At 38.6% G+C, this 22,842-nt stretch overlaps 1 protein-coding gene across 2 annotated transcripts in view; it reads left to right on the forward strand.

Annotated features, from left to right (window-relative positions):
• Nucleotides 1-22,842, forward strand: part of DDX10 (DEAD-box helicase 10) — a 274,293-nt gene that overhangs the window by 242,471 nt on the left and 8,980 nt on the right. For both annotated transcript variants that reach the window (XM_005579553.4, XM_065528958.1), the window contains exon 17: nt 9,756-9,892. In XM_005579553.4, coding sequence (XP_005579610.4) covers nt 9,756-9,892 — 137 coding nt within the window. The remainder of the gene's footprint in view (nt 1-9,755; nt 9,893-22,842) is intronic.

A 22,842-nucleotide genomic window follows, 5' to 3' on the forward strand; every position in this document is an offset into this window, starting at 1 on the left:
TTTGAGTGGGGACACAGATCCAAATCATAACATCCATGGTTTTGTATATATTCCTTTTTTTTAATTGAGTAATATTTTAGTCATCAAACTATTTACTATTAATACCTGGTTTAGCATGTATTACTTTTATTTATCTTCCTCAAGAACTGTAGTTCATTCTGGGCCGGACGCAGTGGCTCATGCCTGTAATCCCAGCACTTTGGGAGGCTGAGGCGGGCGGATCACGAGGTCAGGAGATCGAGACCATCCTGGCTAACACAGTGAAACCCCGTCTCTACCAAAAATACAAAAAAAAAAAAAAAATTAGCCCAGCATCATGGCAGGTGCCTGTAGTCCCAGCTACTCAGGAGGCTGAGGCAGGAGAATGGTGTGAACCTAGGAGGCGGAGCTTGCAGTGAGCCGAGATCTTGCCACTGCACTCCAGCCTGGGCAACAGAATGAGACTAGACTCCATCTCAAAACAACAACAACAACAACAACAAAAAAAAACTGTAGTTCATTCTAACATTGGTACTCCTTTGAGCCTTAATCATTTATTTAGTTTCAATTATATTCTTTTGTGTATAGTATTGTATATTTTTCTAGTATGATACACTGCTTCCTTAGATGATGTAAATATTTCACATTTCTGCTTATGTTTAGAATTTAGAGAAAGCAGGAGGGTCCTTAAGGATATGACTGCCAAACTGCTGGAAAGTCTTTTCCCAGTGTGCACACGTGGGTTGATGGTAAATGTTAGTATAGGCATCATCACATGCATTTCTCTTCCAGTGCTCATAACAACCTTGAATGGTAGATGTCAGTGTTCAGATTAAACTGATGAGGAAGCAGAAGCTTCCTGAGTTAATGGCCTAAGGACACACAACTAGCCATTAGTGGAGCCGAAGTCAAATTAGTGTTTTGTGACTCATCTCCTATTATAGTGTTTATTATTGTAAGAAAAATAGTGAACTGGACTTGCAATTTTTCTTTTACTTAATATCTTATTTAGTGTAACATTTCTCAGAAAAGACAAGAAATAAAGATGATCAATAAGATGCACCATTATTTAATAGGGCATTATGAAATTGTAATATCATCAGTATCCTGTTGGGCTCAGTAGAATATTCGTATATTAAGATAGCAAGTGAGTAAGCAATTTAGGAAGAAGAATGAATTTTGTGCAAAGCAGCCTTAGAAAAAAATCTCATTTTGCTAAAAGTCTTAAGGTTAAAATGCTGAATCAGAGTCCTTTACTGGCGTGCTGTGTCTCAGATTACATTCTTCTTTTATACCAATGCTCAGCACCCAGGAAGTGTGCAGTAAACAGTTGTTAAATGAATATTCCAAGTTCTGAAGAGCCGTCCAATTTTGGAATATGCTCTTTAGGGCTTTGCATATTCATGTGCCAGCCCTTTGCCTGCCATTCTTAACTTTATTCACTGCATGCATTATTTATATCACTTCCTCATAGTCCTTCAGTCAGATATTCCCATTGTTTTAGAATGATGAGAAAAAAAATAAAAGTATTGAGAGGAAATTGTGTAAGTGCTACTTTATTGAAGGGACCAATTCTGTACTGAGGTGGCATTTATCTGAATTTACCTGCTTGTTCCTCAATATGGCTTTTATCATTCCCCAGCATCCTCCATTGCCTCTTTTTTTTTTTTTTTTTTTTTTTTTCCTGTTTTTCCTTTTTTGAGACGATGTCTCGCTCTGTCCTCCAGGTTGGAGTACAGTGGCGCGATCTCAGCTCACTGCAACCTCCACCTCTCAGGATCAAGTGATTCTCCTGCCTCAGTCTCCCGAATAGGTGGGATTACAGGTGTCCACTACCATGCCCGGCTAATTTTTGTATTTTTAGTAGAGACAGGGTTTCACCATGTTGGCCAGGCTGGTCTCGAATTCCCATTGCCTCTCATCCCCTCAGATTTCTATATGGTTAGGCGGCCAGATCTGAAATGTGTTGCCTTCCTCTCATTTGCTGTGTCAATTGTATACATTAATGCTGGCTGTTAGGAAGGGCAGAGATGTTTCTGAGCAAGATCCCCATAATTGTAGGGGATCAAGGTTGGGGTTTTAAAGTACAATTAAGCCAGCATATATTAGAGGTGCACCCAGTACATACACATTTGGTCATATACCAAAGATGAAGTATGTAAATCAGTATTATGCTGTAACCCAAATCACCATTGTAGAATAAATTTCTAGGAGGCAGATAAACTGAAATTATTGTGAAATATTTTTGTTAGTGTTACAACATTATTATTAAAAGGTAATGGGGTCAGGGTGTTAAAATTTAACATTATGGTGTGGGAACCATAATTTCTCAGCACTGTCAGTTGCTCTTATGTTTCCTATTCTGCACATCTGCCTTAGTAAATACATACTCACTTTCAGTGATGCATTTAATAACATCACTAACCTTTTTGTGTTCATAATTCAGAAAAATTTTTAATTTCTTCTGTAAATAGTTTAGTGCCTAGGATTTATAGCTTGGGGAAATCTCAAAATCAGTCTCTCTTTAACTACTGAGGATGGTCATTTATCCCTAGCAATCATTTTTTATCTTAAATTTAAAAACTGTGAAGAGTTAATGCATTCTTAGAAAGTTGTTTTGAAGTTTTTTTAGTGGAACAAAGTGTGTTTTGATTGCCTCACTTTTCTCTAAAATTTTCTTTTTAATCTTTACATTCCTCGTTGGAATAAAAAATAGTTTATAATAAATTTTGGAATTTTTCCTCTTTGTGAAATTTCAAAGTTGACATTTTGCTTTTAATTCATACAATATGGGAAGACTTTAAGTCCTAGATGGAATTAAATAACTAAAATTTAAATTCATTTCTTAAAGGTTATTTTGTTTTTATAAATGCTGTATGGCATGTAGGAATGTAATAAAGATAATTCTCTGTATTTAGGCTTTTAATACATTTTCTCACTGATAATCACTGACAGCCTAGCATGACTAGGGCAACAGATTAATCAGGAAATTTGTTTAAAAAATCAGGCAGTGGGTCTCTAATACATTAAATATGTTTTTACTCCTGTGTCCCATTTATATTTGGCGTCAGACGACAGACATTACCACGTACTTTGCTGAGTTCTGGGGGAATGGAAATGAAAAGTGTGTTATTATGTAGCATATTTTAGGGTCTTACTGTGTGCCAGGTACTCTTAAGTGCTTTACCTATGTTGTTTCATTTCACCTGCACAGTCGTCCTATGAAACAGATGCTTTTTACAAGTTTTACTGAAGAAGCGATGCTTAGAAATACTTGATGACTTGTGTTATCAGGTATAGTATAAAGAAGCATGTTTGGTCTTTGTCCCTGGTTCCTGGCATAGAACTCCCTTAAGCCCCTGGGATTTCCTGAGTGACAGGAGTGTCTCTGGTTATTCTTAAGAAGTCCTTTCAGCACTTGGCGTTTATACTAATGAGGTGGCTTAGGGTGGTGTCTCTAGATAGCTTCAGGGTACAGGCTGGTTACCAGAAAGACCAAACAGTTGATTAGAGGTTGGGGCTTTTAGCCCTATTTCCCCATCCTCCTCGGAAGGGAAGGGTGGCTGGAGATTGAATTATAAAAGCCCTTGAACAGTGAGTTCAGAGAGCTTCTGCATGGGCAGACACATTCATGTGCTGGGACGGTGGCCCACCCAGGAAGGGCATGGAAGTTTTGTGTCTCACTCATACCCCTTCCCCTGTCCTGTGCCTCACTCCCTTGTCCTGTGCCTCACTCCCACCCCTTCCCTTGTCCTGTGCCTCACTCCTACCCCTTCCCTTGTCCTGTGCCTCACTCCCACCCCTTCCCTTGTCCTGTGCCTCACTCCTACCCCTTCCCTTGTCCTGTGCCTCACTCCCACCCCTTCCCTTGTCCTGTGCCTCACTCCCACCCCTTCCCTTGTCCTGTGCCTCATTCCCACCCCTTCCCTTGTCCTGTGCCTCTTCCTCTGGCTGTTTCTGAGTTTAGGCCTTCATAATAAATGGGCAATCATTAAGTAAAACACTTTCCTGAGTTCTGTGAAAAGCTGTAGAGAATTATGGAACCTGAGATGGGCCTGTGGGAACCCCTGAATTTGTAGTCTACTGGCCACGGTTGTCTGAAGTGTGGACAGTCTTGTGGGACTGAACCCTTGACCTGTGGGATCTGTGTTAAGACACTCTGCATGGTTACTGACAGAATTGAGTTGTATTTTTGGGCACCTGTTGGTAGCTGTTGGATTGGTGTGAAGAGGCACCATGCGTTTGATGTTAGAAGGCACCACAACAGGCAAGAAGCAGCAGAGGGTGTTCCAGGAGAGAAGTAGCATGCACGAAGACTGGAGGTGGAAAGAGGCTTGACTAGTGCCAGGACCTGAAAGTACATGTGTGTAAACCGGTGTCTTATATTATCACATGTCAGATTTGAAATCTATTTCAAAATTCTAATTACAACACAGAATTGGAGTGATCAGAATTGGGGAAAGAATACTTGCAGGAAGACCCATTAGGCAGCTGGTGCAATATTCTAGGCAAAACAAAAGCCAAAAGGAGGCTTGGGAGCCAAGGATAAGGAAAGTGGAGATTACCACATGTAAGGTATCATAGGAAGCACCTGCATGTTTTACAAAGCTTATAAAATACGCTTGATACTGAAAAAAACACTGTGCAAGCACATCCAAAGCTTTAATGGTGAGAATTGAGATTCAGGGTGATGTAGGAGAAAACTCCTTGTGTATGTCCAGGTTTGTGTGACCTCAGTAAGTAATTTAGTCATCTGAAGCACAGTTTTGTAATTTCAAAAATGGGAACAATAAATCTTTTTGACCTACTTCATAGGCTTTGAAGATCAAGTAAGATAATCTGTGTTAAAGCACTTTGTACGTTTGTTGTAGGAGACTGCCACATCTTGTTTGTGTTTCTTGCCATTATCAGAACCAAAACCAAAATAACCAGTCAGGTAACATTTCTGTTTTGGGACATTTTCACCTGCCCTACTTGTAAATGAGTTTTCCAACTAACTGTTTTAAGAAAAGTCATTCCTATTTTAGGTGAAATAATTTCCTCAGGGGTTCTTAAACTGTGTTTCGGAAACTGCCAGTTATAGAGGTGACACTGATCTCTTCATGTGGGTGAAATGCTCCCCCTCTCTCTGCCCAGGGCTTTGAGGAGTGTGTGTGTGTCTGTGTCTGAGGATGATAGGGGATTCTTGTTTTGAGCAGGCTGGAAGGGTGGAGAAAGATGGGAGAACTAGTCGGTGAGGGGGTAGTGGTGGCAACTTTCAACCTGGAAATATGAAGAAAAAGAAGCATGTTGACAGCCAGAATGCATAATCAGTCAGCCACATGTTAGGGGATCCATAAGGTGAAAACTGCTTTCTGTCTGTATCAAATGTTAGACATTTAGCAGGGCTTTGTGGAGTTGATTCACTCTTGATTGACTGCTCCCCAGAAATAGCAGAACCTGGCTTTCATTTTCATACTTATGTGGGTAACTGTTTGAGAACAGCTCATTTTGTTATCAGGTCAGGGACATTATTTTCTTCACTGCAGCATCTCCAGAACCTAAAAGTGTGTCTGCTATAGGTAATAGGTGCTTAATAAAGATTTGTTGAATGAAGACATCTCCCTCTTAATCCATTTGTGCAGTTATAGCAAAATACCTTAGATTGGGGGTAATTTATAAACAACAGAAATTAACTGCTCACAGTTCTAGAAGGTGGGAAGTCAAAGATCAAGGTGCCAACAGATTCAGGGTCTGGTAAGGGCTTGTTCTCTGCTTCATAGCGGGACTGAGCAAGGTTCCTCAGGCCTCTTATAAGGGCACTAATCCCATTCAGATAGGCTCTACTGTTAGGACCTAAGCTCCCCCGCCCTCCAACTTTTTTTTTTTTTTTCCCTCCTAAGACAGGGCTAGCTAGCTCTGTCATCCTATCACCCACTGGAGTGCAGTGGCGTTATCTTGGCTCACTGCAGCCTTTGCCTCTTGGGCTCAAGCTGTTCTCCCATCTCAGCCTCCCAAGTAGCAGGTAACTATAGGAGCGTGCCACCATGCCTGGCTAATTTTTTTGTAGAGATGGGGTTTCACCATGTTGTCCAGGCTGGTCTAGAACTTCTGAGCTCAAGCAATCCATCTGTCCCGGCCTCCCAAAAAGCTTTGCCTGTTAATACTATTGCCTTGGGGGTTAGGTTTCAACACATGAATTTTTGCGGGGGACACAAACTTCAGACCATAGCATGTTTTGTAAGGTATCCTCTCAGTGTTTATTAAACTGCTGTCTTCTTTGTTTCTGTATTTAACAGAGGTCTGATGTGTACGACTATGCTTCTGTATATACTAATTCTCTTAAATATATTATGTACCTGTCTCAGTCACTTTGGGCTGCTGTAGCAAATTCCATAGACTAGTAATTTAAGCAACACACATTGCTCAGAGTTCTAGAGGCTGGAAAGTTCAGTATCAAGGTGCCAGTAGATTTAGTATCTCATGAGGGCCTGTTTACTGATTTGTAGATGGCTTCCCACTGTGTCCTCACATGGTGGAAGGGGAGTTAGCTAGCGCTCTAGTTCCTTCTTTTGAGGGTGCTAATTCCATGCATGAGGGCTGCACCCTCATGACCATCGCATTGGGATTAGGGTATGGACATATGAATGAAGAGAGGTGCAAACATTGTCCATTGTAATACCCCTGTAATCCACAGAGTCTAGTTGATTCTCCTTCATTAATATCTCTCATACCGATCCTCCACCTTCATCTCCACTGCTACTTCCTTTGTTAATTATTACAGTTTTAAAACTTATATCCTTCCTTCAAATGTTATACCTTCCAACCACCCTTTCTATTGCTGCATTTCTAAGGTACTAATTTAGTTTCCTGCTAAAATACTTAAATGGTTTTCCCTTGCTTACAGCAGTGAGTTTCCAGCCATGGTGTCCTAACACACTGACATGACTGGGAACTGTGTCAGGCAAACTTGTCTTCTCTTTGATTCCTATATTAGATAGCTACAAAGTTAAAAAAGCTACATGCCCTCCTCACAATTTGCCCACAGGATATTCCTGTGGACAAAGGACAGACAGAACTCAGAGTCATCCCTCTGCTCATGTGAGACAAATGCTTCTCTGAGTGTTTCCTCTGCCCTGTTGTTTCACTGAGCCAGACTAAGGCACAAGCGACTTTTCCTCTACCTCCACCTCACATGTAAATTGTGTATTTAGTAAGAGGCTAATCAGAGACTCAAAAGAATGCAATCGTTTGTCTCTTATCTACCTATGACCTGAAACCCCCCTCCCTGCTTCGAGTTGTCCCGCTCTTTTGGACAGTTGTGAGGTAATAGATATGTCAGAGAATATTTGTCTGACTCACGAAAATAAGTCAAAAGGAGGTAAAAACGAGGATGGTTCTGTCAGTCCAAAATATCTGAGACAAATCTTAACCAATTTAGAAAGTTTATTTTGCCAAGATTAAAGGACACACCCATGACACAGCCTCAGGAGGTCCTGAGGACATGCGGCCAAGGTGGTAGAGGCACAGCTTGTACATTTTAGGGAGACGTGAGACATCAATTAGTATCTGTAAGATGTACATCGGTTCAGTCTAGAAAGGCAGGTCAACTCGAAGCAGGGAAGGAACTTCCAGGTCATAGGTAGCTAAGAGATAAACAGTTGCATTCTTTTGAGTCTCTGGTTAGCCTCTTACTAAATACACAAATCACATGTGAGGCGGAGGTAGAGGAATCATTCACGCCTTAGTCTGGCTCAGTGAAACAATAGGGCAGAGGAAGCAATCAGAGAAGCATTTGTCTCACATGAGCAGAGGGATGACTGAGTTCTGTCTGTCCTTTGTTCACAAGGAATATCCTTGTGGGCAAATGGCAAGGGAGGTATGTAGCTTTTGTAGCTATCTTATTTAGGAATAAAATGGGAGACAGGTTTGCCTGACACAGTCCCTAGCTTGACTTCCCTCTTGCTTAGTGACTTTGCCGTCCCTGTTTCCCTTTCACAGTCCCATTTTTGTAAATTATCTCTTAAATGATTCATGAAATCAAAGAGACAGAGCAGCTAAGAATGTCCATTTACTTACCGTATATGGCTAGAAAGTACATACTTTTAGACTTTGCTAAAAAGACATTGTACTTCAGAATGTTTTCATTATGGTGATATTTTTAACTTAGTGACTTGTGTTGTAAATGATAGTGGTTTTGTTTGTTTGTTAATAAATTAAAGGTATTAGTCACATCATGCTTTCCATAATATAGGTATTATACATTTTATTGGTCATTGTCATGAATTGACTGTAATGCAGCGCAGACAATACGGTATAGCATCAACATTGCAATCATTTTGTAGGTCAGGAAATAGCAAGGCCTAGATGTTGTCAATTACAAGAGACACATTAAACAAAATCCAAAATAGCATTGTGTCCATTTGAAAGTAAATTTTTATTACTTTGAATTAGTATTATTATGCTATTCTGAATTGTTATTCAATTTCTGGGAACGAGCATTAATCATTGGAAATCAAAGGAATCAAAGAATCATTGAAGTTTGTATCATTTGGTATGAAGAAGTATTGTAAAGATGGTAACTGAAAGAAACCCTGAAATTTTTTTAGTCCTACTTAAAATTTTCTGTTAAATGCATGTGCCACTGCTAGTTTTGGTTTATCTAGTAGTTGACAAAACCAGTCTACCAGAAATAAATTTGTTATGTGATGTTCATAACATAAATGTATAATACATTTAATTTTGCATTATTTTGTTTTTTGACAAAAATAACCACCAAAAATTAAAAACAAAAAAAGCCCCCTTACCTACCTGCTTGCATGAAACTGAAAAGATCTCAACTTCCATACATTCCCTCCCATGCACTATTGCTTTTCCCATTTCTTGGTGTTCCTCCCCTTTTCCCATTGTTCTTAGTGACTTTGCACTTGCATTTGAATTTAGAAGACCCATCACTATAAATACACTTGTACACATCTGATGATTGTTGTTGTTTTGTTTTTAAGAGATGAGATCTCGCTCATCACCCAAGCTGGCGTGCGGTGGTGCAATCATGGCTCACTCTAGCCTCAGCCATCTGGCACATGAGATCTTCCCGCCTCAGCCCCTGGAGTAGCTAGGACTACAGACACATGCTACCCTGCCCAGTTAATAGATCTGATAGTTTTTTAAGACTTATACTTTTGTGGTCGTAAAATCAGACAAATGTTACTGTACTCTTGCTTCTGGTCTTTTATATTTTCACCTAATATTTTTGGTAGTTTTGAAACTTAGATGTGTGGACAGGAGCACTAAAACAACTTTATATGCTGTTTCTTTATGTTTATTTTTATTTTATTTTAGAGATGTTTTCCAGGCTTGTGTGCAGTGACTATTCACAGGCGTGATCATTGTGTACTGCCGCCTCAAACTCCTGGGCTCAAGCAAGGCCCTTGCCTCCTCCTCCTGAGTAGCTGGGATGACAGGAGCACGCCACAGCACTTGGCTTTTATTTCTTTGATAATTGAGTTGAATTACATGGAAATAATAAAATAGACAATTTTCTCCTGTATTGTATTTAAAGGACTGATTAGTGATTTGCTTTCTGAATCTTATTTTATTTTATTTTTGAAATGATAAGGATTTTCATTCTCTTTGCAAATGGTTGTGGTTCTGAAAGTCGCTTGCCTTCACCAGAATAGAAAACTTCTAATCTGAGGATGTCAATTAGAGGGGTATCCATTTGGGTCTGGAAATAAAACCTGATTATTTATCAACTGACTTCTTCAACTACAATTTCCGTTATTATTATTTTTTAGGCCAAAGATGAAGAGGAAGCCTTTCTGGATTGGAGTGATGATGATGATGATGGATTTGATCCAAGCACGCTCCCAGATCCAGATAAGTACAGAAGCTCTGAAGATTCAGATAGTGAAGATATGGAAAATAAAATTAGGTATGTTTTTACCATTGGTATGAAATGCATCCTCAATACTCACATGAGTCTTCTAATGAATCCACCAAAAGACATTACTAAGAGTTCTACTCCGAGATGTTTGTTGCTTTTTTTCTTTTTTCTTTTTTTTTTTAAATATACCTTTACTTATATTCCTGGAAATCCTGCTGCTATTTTTTTACTCATTTTGTTGCAGATTGTTCTAGAAATACGCTTTTCTGATCATGTTAGTGCCTTGTTGATCATTTTTATAATCCTTATTAATGGATGTGTGTGATACATGAGTTGTGTTTTTCCTTTTTTTTTTTTCCTTATCTTTCTCTGAGTCCTTTATGCCTAAGTATTTGATGCACTAAGATATGTTCTCTGCAAAAAGCGTTAGGGTTTTATTTTTTTTCATTGTCAAAGAACGCTATTAAAGATACTGCTAAAAATTGTCCTTGAATTTTAAGAAGGGGACATCATTCTTCCATATTCTTTTATATGGAATTAAATAACAAATAAAATACTGGAGGGGCTGGGCACCATGGCTTATGCCTGTAATCCCAACACTTTGGGAGGCTGATGTGGGAGGATTGCTTGTAGCCAGGAGTTTGAGACCAGCCTAATCAACAAAGTGAGACCCTGAATCTACCAAAAAAAATGGTTTTTAATAAATAAAATAATGGAAAACCTGTACAGAAACAACCTTTGACAAATTCCTTCACTTTAAAATCTATGGATTATTTGTTTGCTACCATTGCCAGAAACAAATGAAATGTGAAGAATTGAATAATAGTATGACTTGCTTAGCATTTGTTTTCAGAGTACTATGTATTAGATTACGTTAAGAGTCTATTGATTTAAAAGTTGAGAATGTTAAACCTCATGCTCGATCTAAACCAGTGAGCTTCTTTACGGAAGGGAGGTACTAATGACAACAGATAGAATTAATATGATGGAAGAAAAGAGGAAGCTTGATGGAACCCTTGAAGTGCTAGCACAGGGAGTTTGGAGTTGGAGAAATAGACCATAGGGAGTTATAATTTGTTTTAAACAAGAACATTATGAAAAAGTCTTAAAGATTTTCTTAGGTGAAAATGCTGTGGGGAGACAGAGTTACTCTTCATTTGAGTCTCATGCATATTTAAACATGAATTATTTTTTAATAGAGAAAATTCACTTATCCAAATGCAGTCTTCTGAGGTGATGCCAGAAACTTCCATTTGCTGTTGGACAACTAGGTGGTTGAACATATTAGCTTTATACAGCATGTGTAGGCTCTAGGTAGTAGACATGTTTGCTTTACTACCACAAGAGGCACCACAGATGAAAAGAATTTGATTAGAATTTACAAAAATATATAAATGTTTGTGCCATAAGGATTAAATAATTTAGGTTCTGGGCATATTCCTAATCATTGAAAATTGACCTCTAAGAGTAAATGTACACACTGAGTTCCTTGGTGTATGTGTCTGAGACCTAGATGAACCCCAGTGGGGTCAGGTTTGCTGCCCCTTGGGTTCTTATATAAATGTACCTCTTTTAGAAGGGTTTATTGGGTCTGTATTTTGGTAGATGTGATTTAATGTAACATACATGACTTTTAGTCATTATCTTCCAAGTGTTTCCATGTAACTTGATTCTCTGGAAGGAGCATTAATTGGTTCTTACAGTTCTGCAGCCGTATTTTGCGTATCTGTCTAATATACCTTTAAAAGATAGAGTCAACCTTTGAAACCTTTGGTAGGATGTCAGCAATCCTTCTGCATTTGACTTATATGGATTTTCTCCCTAACATTTTTAATGATAGTTTCTGGGTCATCTTTCATCTGTGTACAGCAGGCATTTCATTTTCATTCTTCTGTCATTTCTTGCCCTTATAGTGACATTTCCGTGCTACCACCTAGTTAATATAACTTGTTCTCTAGTAGCTTATGTATTTCATCCTGTTAATTAGCTGTAAATGTTTTGTACCTAGAAATTGTCTTTACATATTTTTTTTGTACCAACACTTAACTGCTCTAGCCTCACTTCCCACCCCTAATATTAATGTCATGGCACAGAGAATGCCTTGACATATTTGAATTGATTAATTGATTGATGAAGGAGATTTACAGGGTTAAAAAAGAAATGTAGTTGTAAGAGGCTATATCATTGGTCCTAATATTAATAGGTTGAATGATACAAGAGATGACAGAACATAGATGGAGAGTTGGAAGAAGCCGAGTTCATATAGTGTACTGGTGATGAACAAGAAGGTAGGAGTACCTTGAGAGATGACAAAGCATCTTAACTTAAAGACAAGGGTTCAGATGGAAAGTATTTAAGCATTATATGAAAATTACAGCAGTTTTAATTTCAGGCACAGCTAACAAGTCTGCATTAGTGGAGACTGGGATTGGTTAACTTGTTTTAAGCTGACAAAAAATTGTCTTTTGTTGAAGAGGAGGATATCAGCAAGGGCTTGATTACTGATGAGGGATTTTATTCCTGTAGTGTATATAAGGGCTTCCTAGCAGGTTTTTTGTTTTGGCCTGTGAACACAGACATTGTCTAATCTTATAGCCTCCTTTTAGATGAAAAAACCAAGGCTTTAAGGGCTAAAATAACTTGTCTGTGGTCACAATAAAATTTAGGGACAGACCAATGTGATCTTTGTTAATTAAACTGATTCCCTAGTTCTAGAATCTCAGTTAGGTGTATAGAATCATCCTGGTGTTGAGAGAAGTAGCTCAGGATAATGTCATTTGATTAAAGACCTGGTTCCATGGACTAACCATAACATAGACTTCACTAAACCATGGTTTCCCACCCTCAGCATTATTGATATTCCGGCTCAGATAATTTTTTGTTTGGGGAAGGGTATAGGCTGTTTAGCATCATCCCTGGCCTCTAACAATACCATTTGGCACAACTAAAAATATCTTTAGACATTGTCAGGTATCTCTGAGGAAGCAAAATTGCCCACAGTTGAGAAACTGGACTAGACCCCAGATGGCAGATACATATTACTGGTGCTTAATTTCCCCTGTCCTTCATTCAGAGTAGGCTATTTCTCTATTCAGTTCCATTTGGCCTAAGCAGTCCTCAGCACAGTCTCTATCAATCAATTGGAACTGATACAGAAGGTAAAACCTATTTGCCATTCCTGTACTAGCAGGCAGGATTTGGAATAAATTGTAAGTAGTAACCTATGTCTGTAATTTCTATTTATGCTTTAATTTCCATTTTTCTCTGTTTTCTGTGGTTTCTTTACCTCAATGGCAGTGAATCAAGATGTATGTAAACTAAAACCAAAATTGTTTTGGATAAAGAAAATGTATTTGGAAGATTGTATATACTAGAATTTTGACAGTAGTAATTGCTGTTGCTATTACTATTTGCATAGTAGCACCAGTACAGTTTTTCTGTATTCTTCTAGTTTGGCTACACCTTCTTTTTCTTTGCTTCTCATAAGCTGTATGACTATGTGCTAAGATCTTGTGATGTCAGCTTTAGTGGGTCCTCCTGATAGGTTCACAGGTTTTACTTGCTATGCAGTCTCTAACCCTCTACTCAGTAATTAAGGCAATGACTAGTACTCTGACCTCTTAGACATCATCACATCTCTCAGTAGGTTATTCTCTGGCCATACACTTAGCATTTTCAGAGATGAGTTCACTCTTAGGGGACTAGATAGACCAATTAGAAAGTAGATATTAGTCCCAAATTAAGTAGCATGAGCTAGTTTCTTTGAAAGTTTTCTATGGGTGTTTCTTTTTCCTTCACTTTATTGACACGCAGAACTATTCAGCATGAGTAACACTTTTGTTGCTCCATGTGGAAAAGACACTGTCAGTTGGAACTAGGCAATGGGGAGCCAGATTTAGTGGAGAATGACAGAATCTGGGGTCAATAGTTCCCCCTCAGGGAGGTCTGACAGGATTTTAAAGAGTTTGTACTTCTGCCTTCTTTCTCAGTTCAGTGCATAGCTGCAATAGAGTTTAAACTACCTTCGACCCTCTAGGATTATCAGAATTATTATCTCCAGCACTGAGATTTCGAAAGAGTTCTGATGTGGATTCAACTCAGTTTAGTTAGCATTACCAAAAGAGATCTTGCTTATAATAGGGTTTCAGGGACAATGAAAATTATATGACTTTGGGTTTCTTTTGATGAGCTTTAAGAATGCTACCATGAATAGTTTATTTATCCTCAAAAACAGAACTGTGAAACAGGGGACCAGCTAATCTACCCGTAGTACAGAAGTAGTTGGGGCCAGATGTCCAAACTCCATTTAAGGATCTAGGCTTTCATGTGCTATTTTTGACAACAGGTGTAGAAGCGAGAGCTTGCTTTGATGTTCTCTGGCTTTTTTGCTCATCTTTATCCGTCTTACACATTGGTCTAGGCTGCATTTTACTCTGGCTTTCACCTCTCATTCTTTCTTCGAAAATGTGGAGTTAACACAGGTAGAATTAATAGATGTTAGGATTTGTTGTTGTTGTTGTTGCAGTTGTAGACAAAACAGCTTAGTAGGAAACCCAGCTTTCTGTTTCAGTGGGCTTTGTGACATTCATTGAATTTATTGGTCTGCTGGGAACTGCACAGAATCCTGTGTTCTTTCCTCCAGTAAGTTTTGCAAGAGTTTTGTACCTTTTTAGGAACGAAGACTTCAGATACTGTAATTGCCTTTGGGCTTGTGAATGATTTTTCATTTCAAATTGTCCATGCGATAAAGTTACATCACGTTCAAAATAAAAATATTTTTAAAAGCTTCTATATGGGGTGCCAAGGAATAGAGTAAGAATCTTCTGCATTATTTAAATCATATTTTACTTAAGAGTTAAGAATACCCACTTGATCTGTTAGTCTCTGGATTATAACATTTCTTCCATCCATTCTTTCAACTAAAAATGTTTTAGTGCCTGTCATGGGCCAGGCATGGATACAGAGGATAAAACATTAAACAGGAAAAGTGTCTTTCCTGCTTTCACAAAGCTTTTTGTTCCATGGAGGTTACAGGTAGCTAAGTAAGCAATTACACAGCAGTGTGATGGATTAGTTTGTGGTTTGTGCACTGGGGGAGGCGGAGGGAATGGAGTAGGTAGGGAATGAACATGGAGACCACATAAGTGATGGGTCCAGTCTAGGCCTGGTGGATCAGAAAGAGCTTCCTGAAGGCAGTGATGTCTACACTGAATCAGACTTAGGTGTAAGTGTTAACTGAGCAGAGGGGAGGGTAAATTGCACTTCTAAAAAGTGTGGCCTCTAAAGTGAGATGAGTGTCTTGAATCATATTCCATTTAAAACTCTTCTTTCAATAAAATTGCTTCTCACAGCTGTGCTTCACAGGCTGAGAGACTTGACTCGGAACATATAAGATTAATTTTTGTATATCTAGTAGCATTTATCATGTTTGGTTTTTGGCCATCTTCGTGTGAATTGTTAATGGTGTGAAAATTTGCAAAGTATTAAATACAATGAAAAAGAAACAGCTAGATGTTCCAGATATTCATTATCCAGTCAAATTAAGGTTTTAATATTTATAATCTTAACCTTTTTCAAACAAAAAAAGGAAAAAGAAAAGGTGGTGACTAGACTCTTGGTACCTTATATCAATCTTTGCTTTGCAGCCTACGTTCTTTAAGGCAGGTGGCTTTATCAAGAATTCTTACATGGTGTAGGGTATTTGGTAGATTATTCTAGGTAGCATAAGACCAATTACATCTGTAGTTTGTACTGAGGCCATTGTCATCATTTAGATATGATAACTTCTATATGGATTGATACCTTTTCCTGTACAGAGTAAACGATTCCACGTCTAAATATAATTAGGTGGTTCTTTCAACCTATTTTTACACACCTCTGAATCAAAAGACTAATCAAGGTTTTTGGTCTGCATGTTTGTTCTTTTATTTGGGTTTTTGTTTTGTTTCTGAAAATCTGTTCCATATTCATTTGTCTATCTTTTGAGTGAAATTGCCTGTCTTTAAAAATGATCTCTTACATGAAGTAGATGAACTACTTTAACCTCTGTGGTTTCTCCTAGTATTGAGTTCTGTGACATCTCTTAAATAAGTTTTGCTCAGTACCTATTCTAAGATTTTACAGTCGGCTTCATAATTTGTGGGAGGCTTTTCACTTGGAAAACAAAGTTCTCAGAAGCCATTTTCATTTCCTTGTTTTTGGCTGGAGCTAAAAGAGCTTTTTCTTAGTCTAGATGATTGTTTAAAAAAATACTATTCACTACGGTTTCCAATTACTTGAACCTCTACTTGATTGAGTCTCATTGTGTGTAGCAGATGTAGAAAGAAGTTGGCTCAGCTTAATTATGTAGTGAATTTATTGTGTGCCTGCCATTCTTTCCTCTTACTCTTTTCAACTTCAGGAGTATATGCCCCATTCTCACATGCCGAGCAACTTTCAAGAGAAAATCTTAATCATTTCTTACTTGTCAAACATTTGAAAATAAGAACACTATTTGGAGAAACTCCCGAGGCAGATTGTTGGGGTGGGGGTGGGAAAGGCAATATTTGTCTTCGGACTTTTAGAGAAAGGTTGCTACACACTGGGCAAGGAGGATGTTATTTTCTGGGGTGAGGGCTGAGTTAAGATGGGGAAGACATAGTGTGAGAAATTGGGAGTTTAAGAAGCTACTCTTTTACTGTTACTGTTTTTGCCCTGTGCTTTCTACTCTACCATTTAATCAACCATTATATAATTCAGGACAGTTGGGAGCCTGTCATTTTTTCAGAAGGACGAATAGCTCAGGATGGCATGAGGCTAAGATGAACCACCCTTGCTAGTAGGGTTCTCTGGCAGGTGCCCTAACTCTGGTGCGCTGCAACTTTGTTTTCACCGAAAAAACCTTTGTGAATGACTTCTTAGGATGTTTCTTTTAGTCATTTCACATTGCATTCACATAGAATGCACTCGTGCCTAATGACTGCAAACTTTCCATCCCTTGGTTACACCATAATTTCCTTGCCCACCTCCCTTTTAAAATTTTTAGATTGTATCCATGCTTAGGTTTTTGGTTCTTGTTTGATTTTATTTCACCTATGCTTAGGTTTTTGGTTCTTGTTTGGTTTTATTTTGTTATTACAAGTAATTTTAATGGGTTTTAATTTTTGTTATTGTAAGTAATTTTTTAAAATTGTTAATAAATTTTTTAAAGGTTGCTTAGGTTTTGGGTTCTTGTGTGATTTGATTTTATTTTGTAATTATAAGTAATGTTTTAGTGGGCAGCCTTGTTGAAGACTGGGTTTTGTCTCCTTTGAAGTCACTTGAAGGACTGATGAAGAGTGAGACTAAACTGTAAAACTTCATTTTGCCAGATAGCTGGAATGTTAGGGACATGCCTGGGTAGGTGATGATCTTGGATATTGAAAACTAATCAGGGAAAGTAGATTGAGAGAGAAGCAGATGAGATGTGTTTCTGGGGAGCACAAAATGTTCTACATGCAGATTAGCCGTGAGAAAAATGCATAGCATAAACTCAACTTGTATGATGTTTAATTTTTTTTTAATCTGGGAGAAGAGACATAATTGTACCTTCTAAACTGCTGTGGAGCAGGGATTCTTAACCTGGACTCTGGATGAGCTTTGGGGAAATCTTGAGATTGCATGCGAAATGATGGCGTGGGCGTGCATGTAGCATAGACACTCCTGTGCAGTTAACTGCTGGATTTATGACCAGAACAATAGAGTGGGGCCAAAAACTTTTTGCCGGTCCTAAATGGCGTCGTAGATATTTTACAGATGGAAACACATATGTGAAGTAGTGGTGTGATGTGCAATCTTCTGCCTTCTCGTTCTTCCTCACCACCCCCAGCCTTTTCTGATTATTAGAATTCTGATCCAAGAGGACCAGTTTTTTCCTCTCCTTTTGCAGTTATGTTTATAATGAAGTCTGAGCCCATCAATCTTTTCTTAGATGAAATTGTTTTTACAAATTTGTTTTTAGTACTGAGCAGCTAGAAAAGAGACATTAAGGATGTGATATATTTTCACTACCAATTCTACATGTGGTAGCCTTTGCTGACAGGAGAAAGCTGAGCACATTTTATGGAATGTACTGCAATAATTAATCTTCATTAGGACCGTTGCATGGACTCATAAATTAAAATTTATGGTAAGGAGAAAAGTCTCTGGCACAACATTTTTGAATACCAAAGTGCCAATACTTTAGGATAGGTATAAAGGTTTCTGAGTATGTTTTAAATGATCACAAGCTCATTTATTAGGTTTAAATTATTTAGGAAAAAAATCCAAGCTACATTTATGGATATGAATGCAAGAAGGAGAGTTTTATACAATTAAATGTCCAAAACTGGGCTCTCGGGCACTAAACTCTTGGTTCTCCCAGTAGCTTTGCACAGCCAGTTTAGCTGCATGTTGTAAAAGGACACCCAGGGTTTCTGTGTAAGGGCATGTTCACTGTTCTCCACCTCTGGACACCCACCCTCAGCTTCCTTGCAGCTGTATCAGTCTGTGGTTTCACCTGATAAAGTTTGCATTCCAAAAGAAAGAGAAGAAAAAGCAAGAAGTTGAAAAGCTGCTCAGACTGTCTAATAAAAGGAGTGTGCTTTCTTCTAGCAGCCCCTTGTCCTTGCTTTTGTGAAATTTTTGAATAGGCTGTACAGTGGTGTCAATCCCCTATTCTGTAATTTAACACATACGAACTTGCGCACCCCTAATTGTACATGAAGAAATGCAGTTGCCACAGAAGTTATGAGCTCTAAAATGAGTCTTATGCCACTTTCTGGCTGCACAGTCTCTTTTCCAGTCAGGTTTACAGAATCCCCCATAATTTCAGTTGCCGTTTTATAACTTAATTATTGGAACTGTCTGCCCCAGCATCCTTGGAAGTTTAGTGCTCACTCCACTACGTTGGGTTTCTATAAGGCATTGCATCCAGTAGGAGAGAAGTTGACAGATTTTCCCAGAAGATGTTTTTCTTCTATGTTGCCTTGGCCATAGCCTATCGGACAGCACTTGGAACTTTTTTTTTTTTTTTTCCGATGGAGTCTCACTCTGTCGCCCAGGCTGGAGTGCAGTGGCGCGGTCTCAGCTCACTGCAACCTCCGTCTCCTGGGTTGAAGCAATTCTCCTGCCTCAGCCTCCCGATAGCTGGGACTACAGGTGCACAACACCAAGCCCGTCTAATTTTTTTGTATTTTTAGTAGAGAAAGGGTTTCACCATGCTAGCCAGGCCGGTATTGAACTCTTGACCTCAGGCAATCTGCCTGCCTTGGCCTCCCAAAGTGCTGGGATTACAGGCGTGAGCCCTGCACCTGGCGGGAACATTCTTGAAGTTTGGTGTAGTGGTTCTGATTACTGTGTCTTCGCAGCCCAGGAAGTGTGGTTTCTGGGTTACAAAGGACATTCTGACTTGTTTTCTTTGGATTTAATTCACACATCATTTATTTAAAGTATGCTGTTTACCAGTGAGTGGTCTTCCTATTCATGGCAGGTACCAATGATTACCTTGCTCTTCTTGTGATAATATGTCATTTGCCCCACTCTTTCCCACACTTGTAAGTTTATTAGCTAAAGTGTCCTAAGAGCCAGAAAGGGAATTTAAAATTCAAGTGGAACAAGCCCTAGGAGTTTCCGCTACTTGGAATAATATATCAGTGAGTCAGTCTCTCTCCTTATGCCTTTCTCTGTCAATACATAGGAATTTAAACTATGCCTGATCCTGGCAGAGTGTTCTCAGAAGCATCCATTTTACAAAAATAGTTGCTCTAGCAGGTGTGAGATACGAATTACGTGAGGTTCTGTGCACCAAGAGACTGAATGCCTTGCCCACATACGCCACTGCTTGTAGTTTTAGAATATTGATCTACATGCAGTATTATTATCAACTTTGTGACAGGGAAAGTAGTTTTATGAAATTAAGACTGTTAGAACAAAGGCAGGCTACTTGGCTTTGTGGGGAAAACTGCAGGTTTGGGGATCAGAGAGACCTGAGTTTGAATCTTTCTTTCACAAGTTGTGGACCTTTGACAAGTTACTTAACCTGTGTGACCCAGCTTTTGTCATCAGTCAAAGGAAGATATTTTTTGCCTTGCAAAGTTACTGTAAAGATCTAACAAGGGTAAAAAGAAAGTGAAGTATGACATTGAATAGGGTCATTAATATGTAGTAATTATTTTAATTACTAAAAGCGAAACTGGTAGGAGTTAGTACATGAGTATATACATTGATAGGAATAAAACTTAATGCCCTCTAGGGTATCTACTTTTCACTGTCTTCCTCATTGAAGTCGTTTATTAAGTCCCCAGATAGCACTAGGCCCTATATTCAAAACAGTTTGCAAAAATATCCTACAGCCTGGTTGAAATTAATGATGTAGTGACAATAATGTCATGTAACATAGCCTATTCAAAATGTGGATAGAGAGTCCATGTTACCAAATTGGAGTGTAGGACTGTCCTTACCTGTCTGTTCTCCTTCGACAGTCCCATGATTTAGGCATTTGATAAACTGCTAGTTTACCATGTGACTGGCAGAGAGCAATAAAGAAGAGGTACTGGACCCCAGCCCCTCATAGAGCGTACACTCCAGCAGGAGAGGTGGACCATAAGGAAGTAAGCAAAAACCAGATAAGAGGTGGTGACAGGGCCTTGAAAACAATAACCGGTGAGGGAGGAATTGGGAGAGTTCGCTTTAGCCAAGATGGTTAGGAAGAACCCTCTCTGAGGCGAGACCTGACTAATTATTGAAAGCTACCTCTGGGAAGAAGGAATGATTCATATTTATCCTAGTGTTCTAATCATGGTTTGCGTAGACAATTATTATTTAAATATTTACCCTAATAGCATCATCATGACTGTACAATTCTGTGTATTCCTGTTAGGAGATTCCTTGGCTGCTTTTCACCTCATCATCATTCTACCCATGTGTCTGTCCTGATTGTGGTACTGACTTCATGGAAGGTGATGAGTATAAGAAACAGTTGCTATTCTAGTCCATACAGTGGCAACTCATTAGAAAGGAGTGAGCCAACATTGAAATTCTCATAAGAACAGAAAAGTGAAATTGAGATGGTCTGAGTACTCTAAATGAGGATGGGAAAGGTAACTCAGGTGATGTATTAAGGGACATGTAATTCTTTGGGGATAAAAAGAGAAAACTCTGATGTGTTTTTATGCTTAATTTAATTAAGTTATAATGTATTGGGGGGTATACTACCTATTTTAAACTATACTTTTTTTTCTTGACTTTCTTCCTAGCTGTTTTAGTTTTTACAGTAAACATGGAATAAAAAATAGAGTTTTCATATTTCCCCTCACTACCTCTGCAGTTTCCCCGATCAGTAACATCTTGCATTAGTGTGGTGTATTTGTTACAATGGATGAACTAATAGTGATACATTATTATTAACTAATGTCTATAGTTCAAATTAGAGTTCACTTTTGGTGTTGTATATTTTATGGGTTTTGACAGATGTATAATGTCATGTGTCCATCATTATAGTATCACACAGAATAGCTCATTGCTCTCAAAATCCCTTGTGCTCCACCTGTTTATCCTTCTCTTTCCGAATCCCTTGCAACCACTGGTCTTTTTATTGTATTCACAGTTTTGCCTTTTCTGAAATGCCATATGGGTGGAATCGTATATGCAGCCTTTTCAGATTGGCTTCTTTCACTTAGCAATATATTTTTAAGGTTCCGCTATATCTTTTTGTGGCTTGATAGCTCATTTCTTTTTATCACTGAATAATATTCCATTGTATGGATGTATCGCAGTTTGTTCATCTATTGAAAGACATCTTGGCTGCTTCCACATTTTGGCAATTATGAATAAAGCTGCTATAAATATTCATGAGCAGGTTTTTGTGTGGTAATAAGTTTTCAGCTCCTTTGGGTAAATATCAAAGGGCACGACAGCTGGATCACATGGTAGGGAGTATATTTAGTTTTATAAGAAACTGCTAAACTCTCTTCCGAAGTGGCTGCATCATTTTGCATTCCTACCAGCAATGAACGAGAGCTCTTTTTGCTCCACAGCCCCACCAGCATCTTGTATTGTCAGTCTTTTGGAATTTAACCATTTCATAATAACTTCTGTAGTTTAAAGCTGTTTTTAATTTTTAAAATATAGTAGACTGTGGTAATAATAGACTTTGTCTTTTCAGATTTTGGTTATATGCTGGATTAAGTACTATTCTGCCAAACATGAAATTCTAGCTTAGCGTAGCCCTTCCTTACGAACAGGCTTGCCCTTTGAAGAACTGTCTTCTCAGCCTCTCAAAGTGAAGATTTACCTGAGATAAGGCTAATAATAATATACTTAATTTTAATAAACGCATCAAAGACTATTGTTGCTTGCTGAGGGCCTTAACCTAACAGGGACCCAGGACCTCTCTTCCCTCCTAGAATTTGTCCCAGACCCCTACCCCATTCAGAATCCCTTCCTGAGTGTCCCAGCTCCCCAGGAGTTCTCTCATGAGCCATGATAGTGCCACTGTACTCCAGCCTGGGCTAAGCAAGACCCTGTCTCAGGGGGTGGGGGGACATCTCAAGTTAAAAGGCTTTCTCACCTTACCTGGTAAAGACCAATATAATCCAGTTAACATCAACAGAAAAGTAAGATCATGCCTACCATGGGGAGTTGGAGAAGCCATAGTTAACATTTATAATGCATTCACTATACATATATCACTTATTTAATCTCTCTATGAGGTAGATATTAGTCACATTTGCAAACATAAAAATTGGCACTGCGTGACGTTCAGCAGTTTTCCCAAGTTTTAGGCAACTGCTAGGGTTTAAATTGGGTCAGACTGTCTCCAAAGCCATTTTCTTTTCCTCTGTGCCAGAATTTTGGAAATGACGTATTTAATAACAGTACTTGAATCATTGTTAAGTAACTGATTTGTAAAAGCAGTCGTTACAACATTAAACAAGGAAGGGGGAAAAGTAGATATTTTTTACATTATGCCATGTGTATATTTCAGAGAACTTACCTGTAAA

This window comes from Macaca fascicularis, chromosome 14, assembly GCF_037993035.2.
Source record: "Macaca fascicularis isolate 582-1 chromosome 14, T2T-MFA8v1.1".
NCBI lineage: Eukaryota > Metazoa > Chordata > Mammalia > Primates > Cercopithecidae > Macaca > Macaca fascicularis.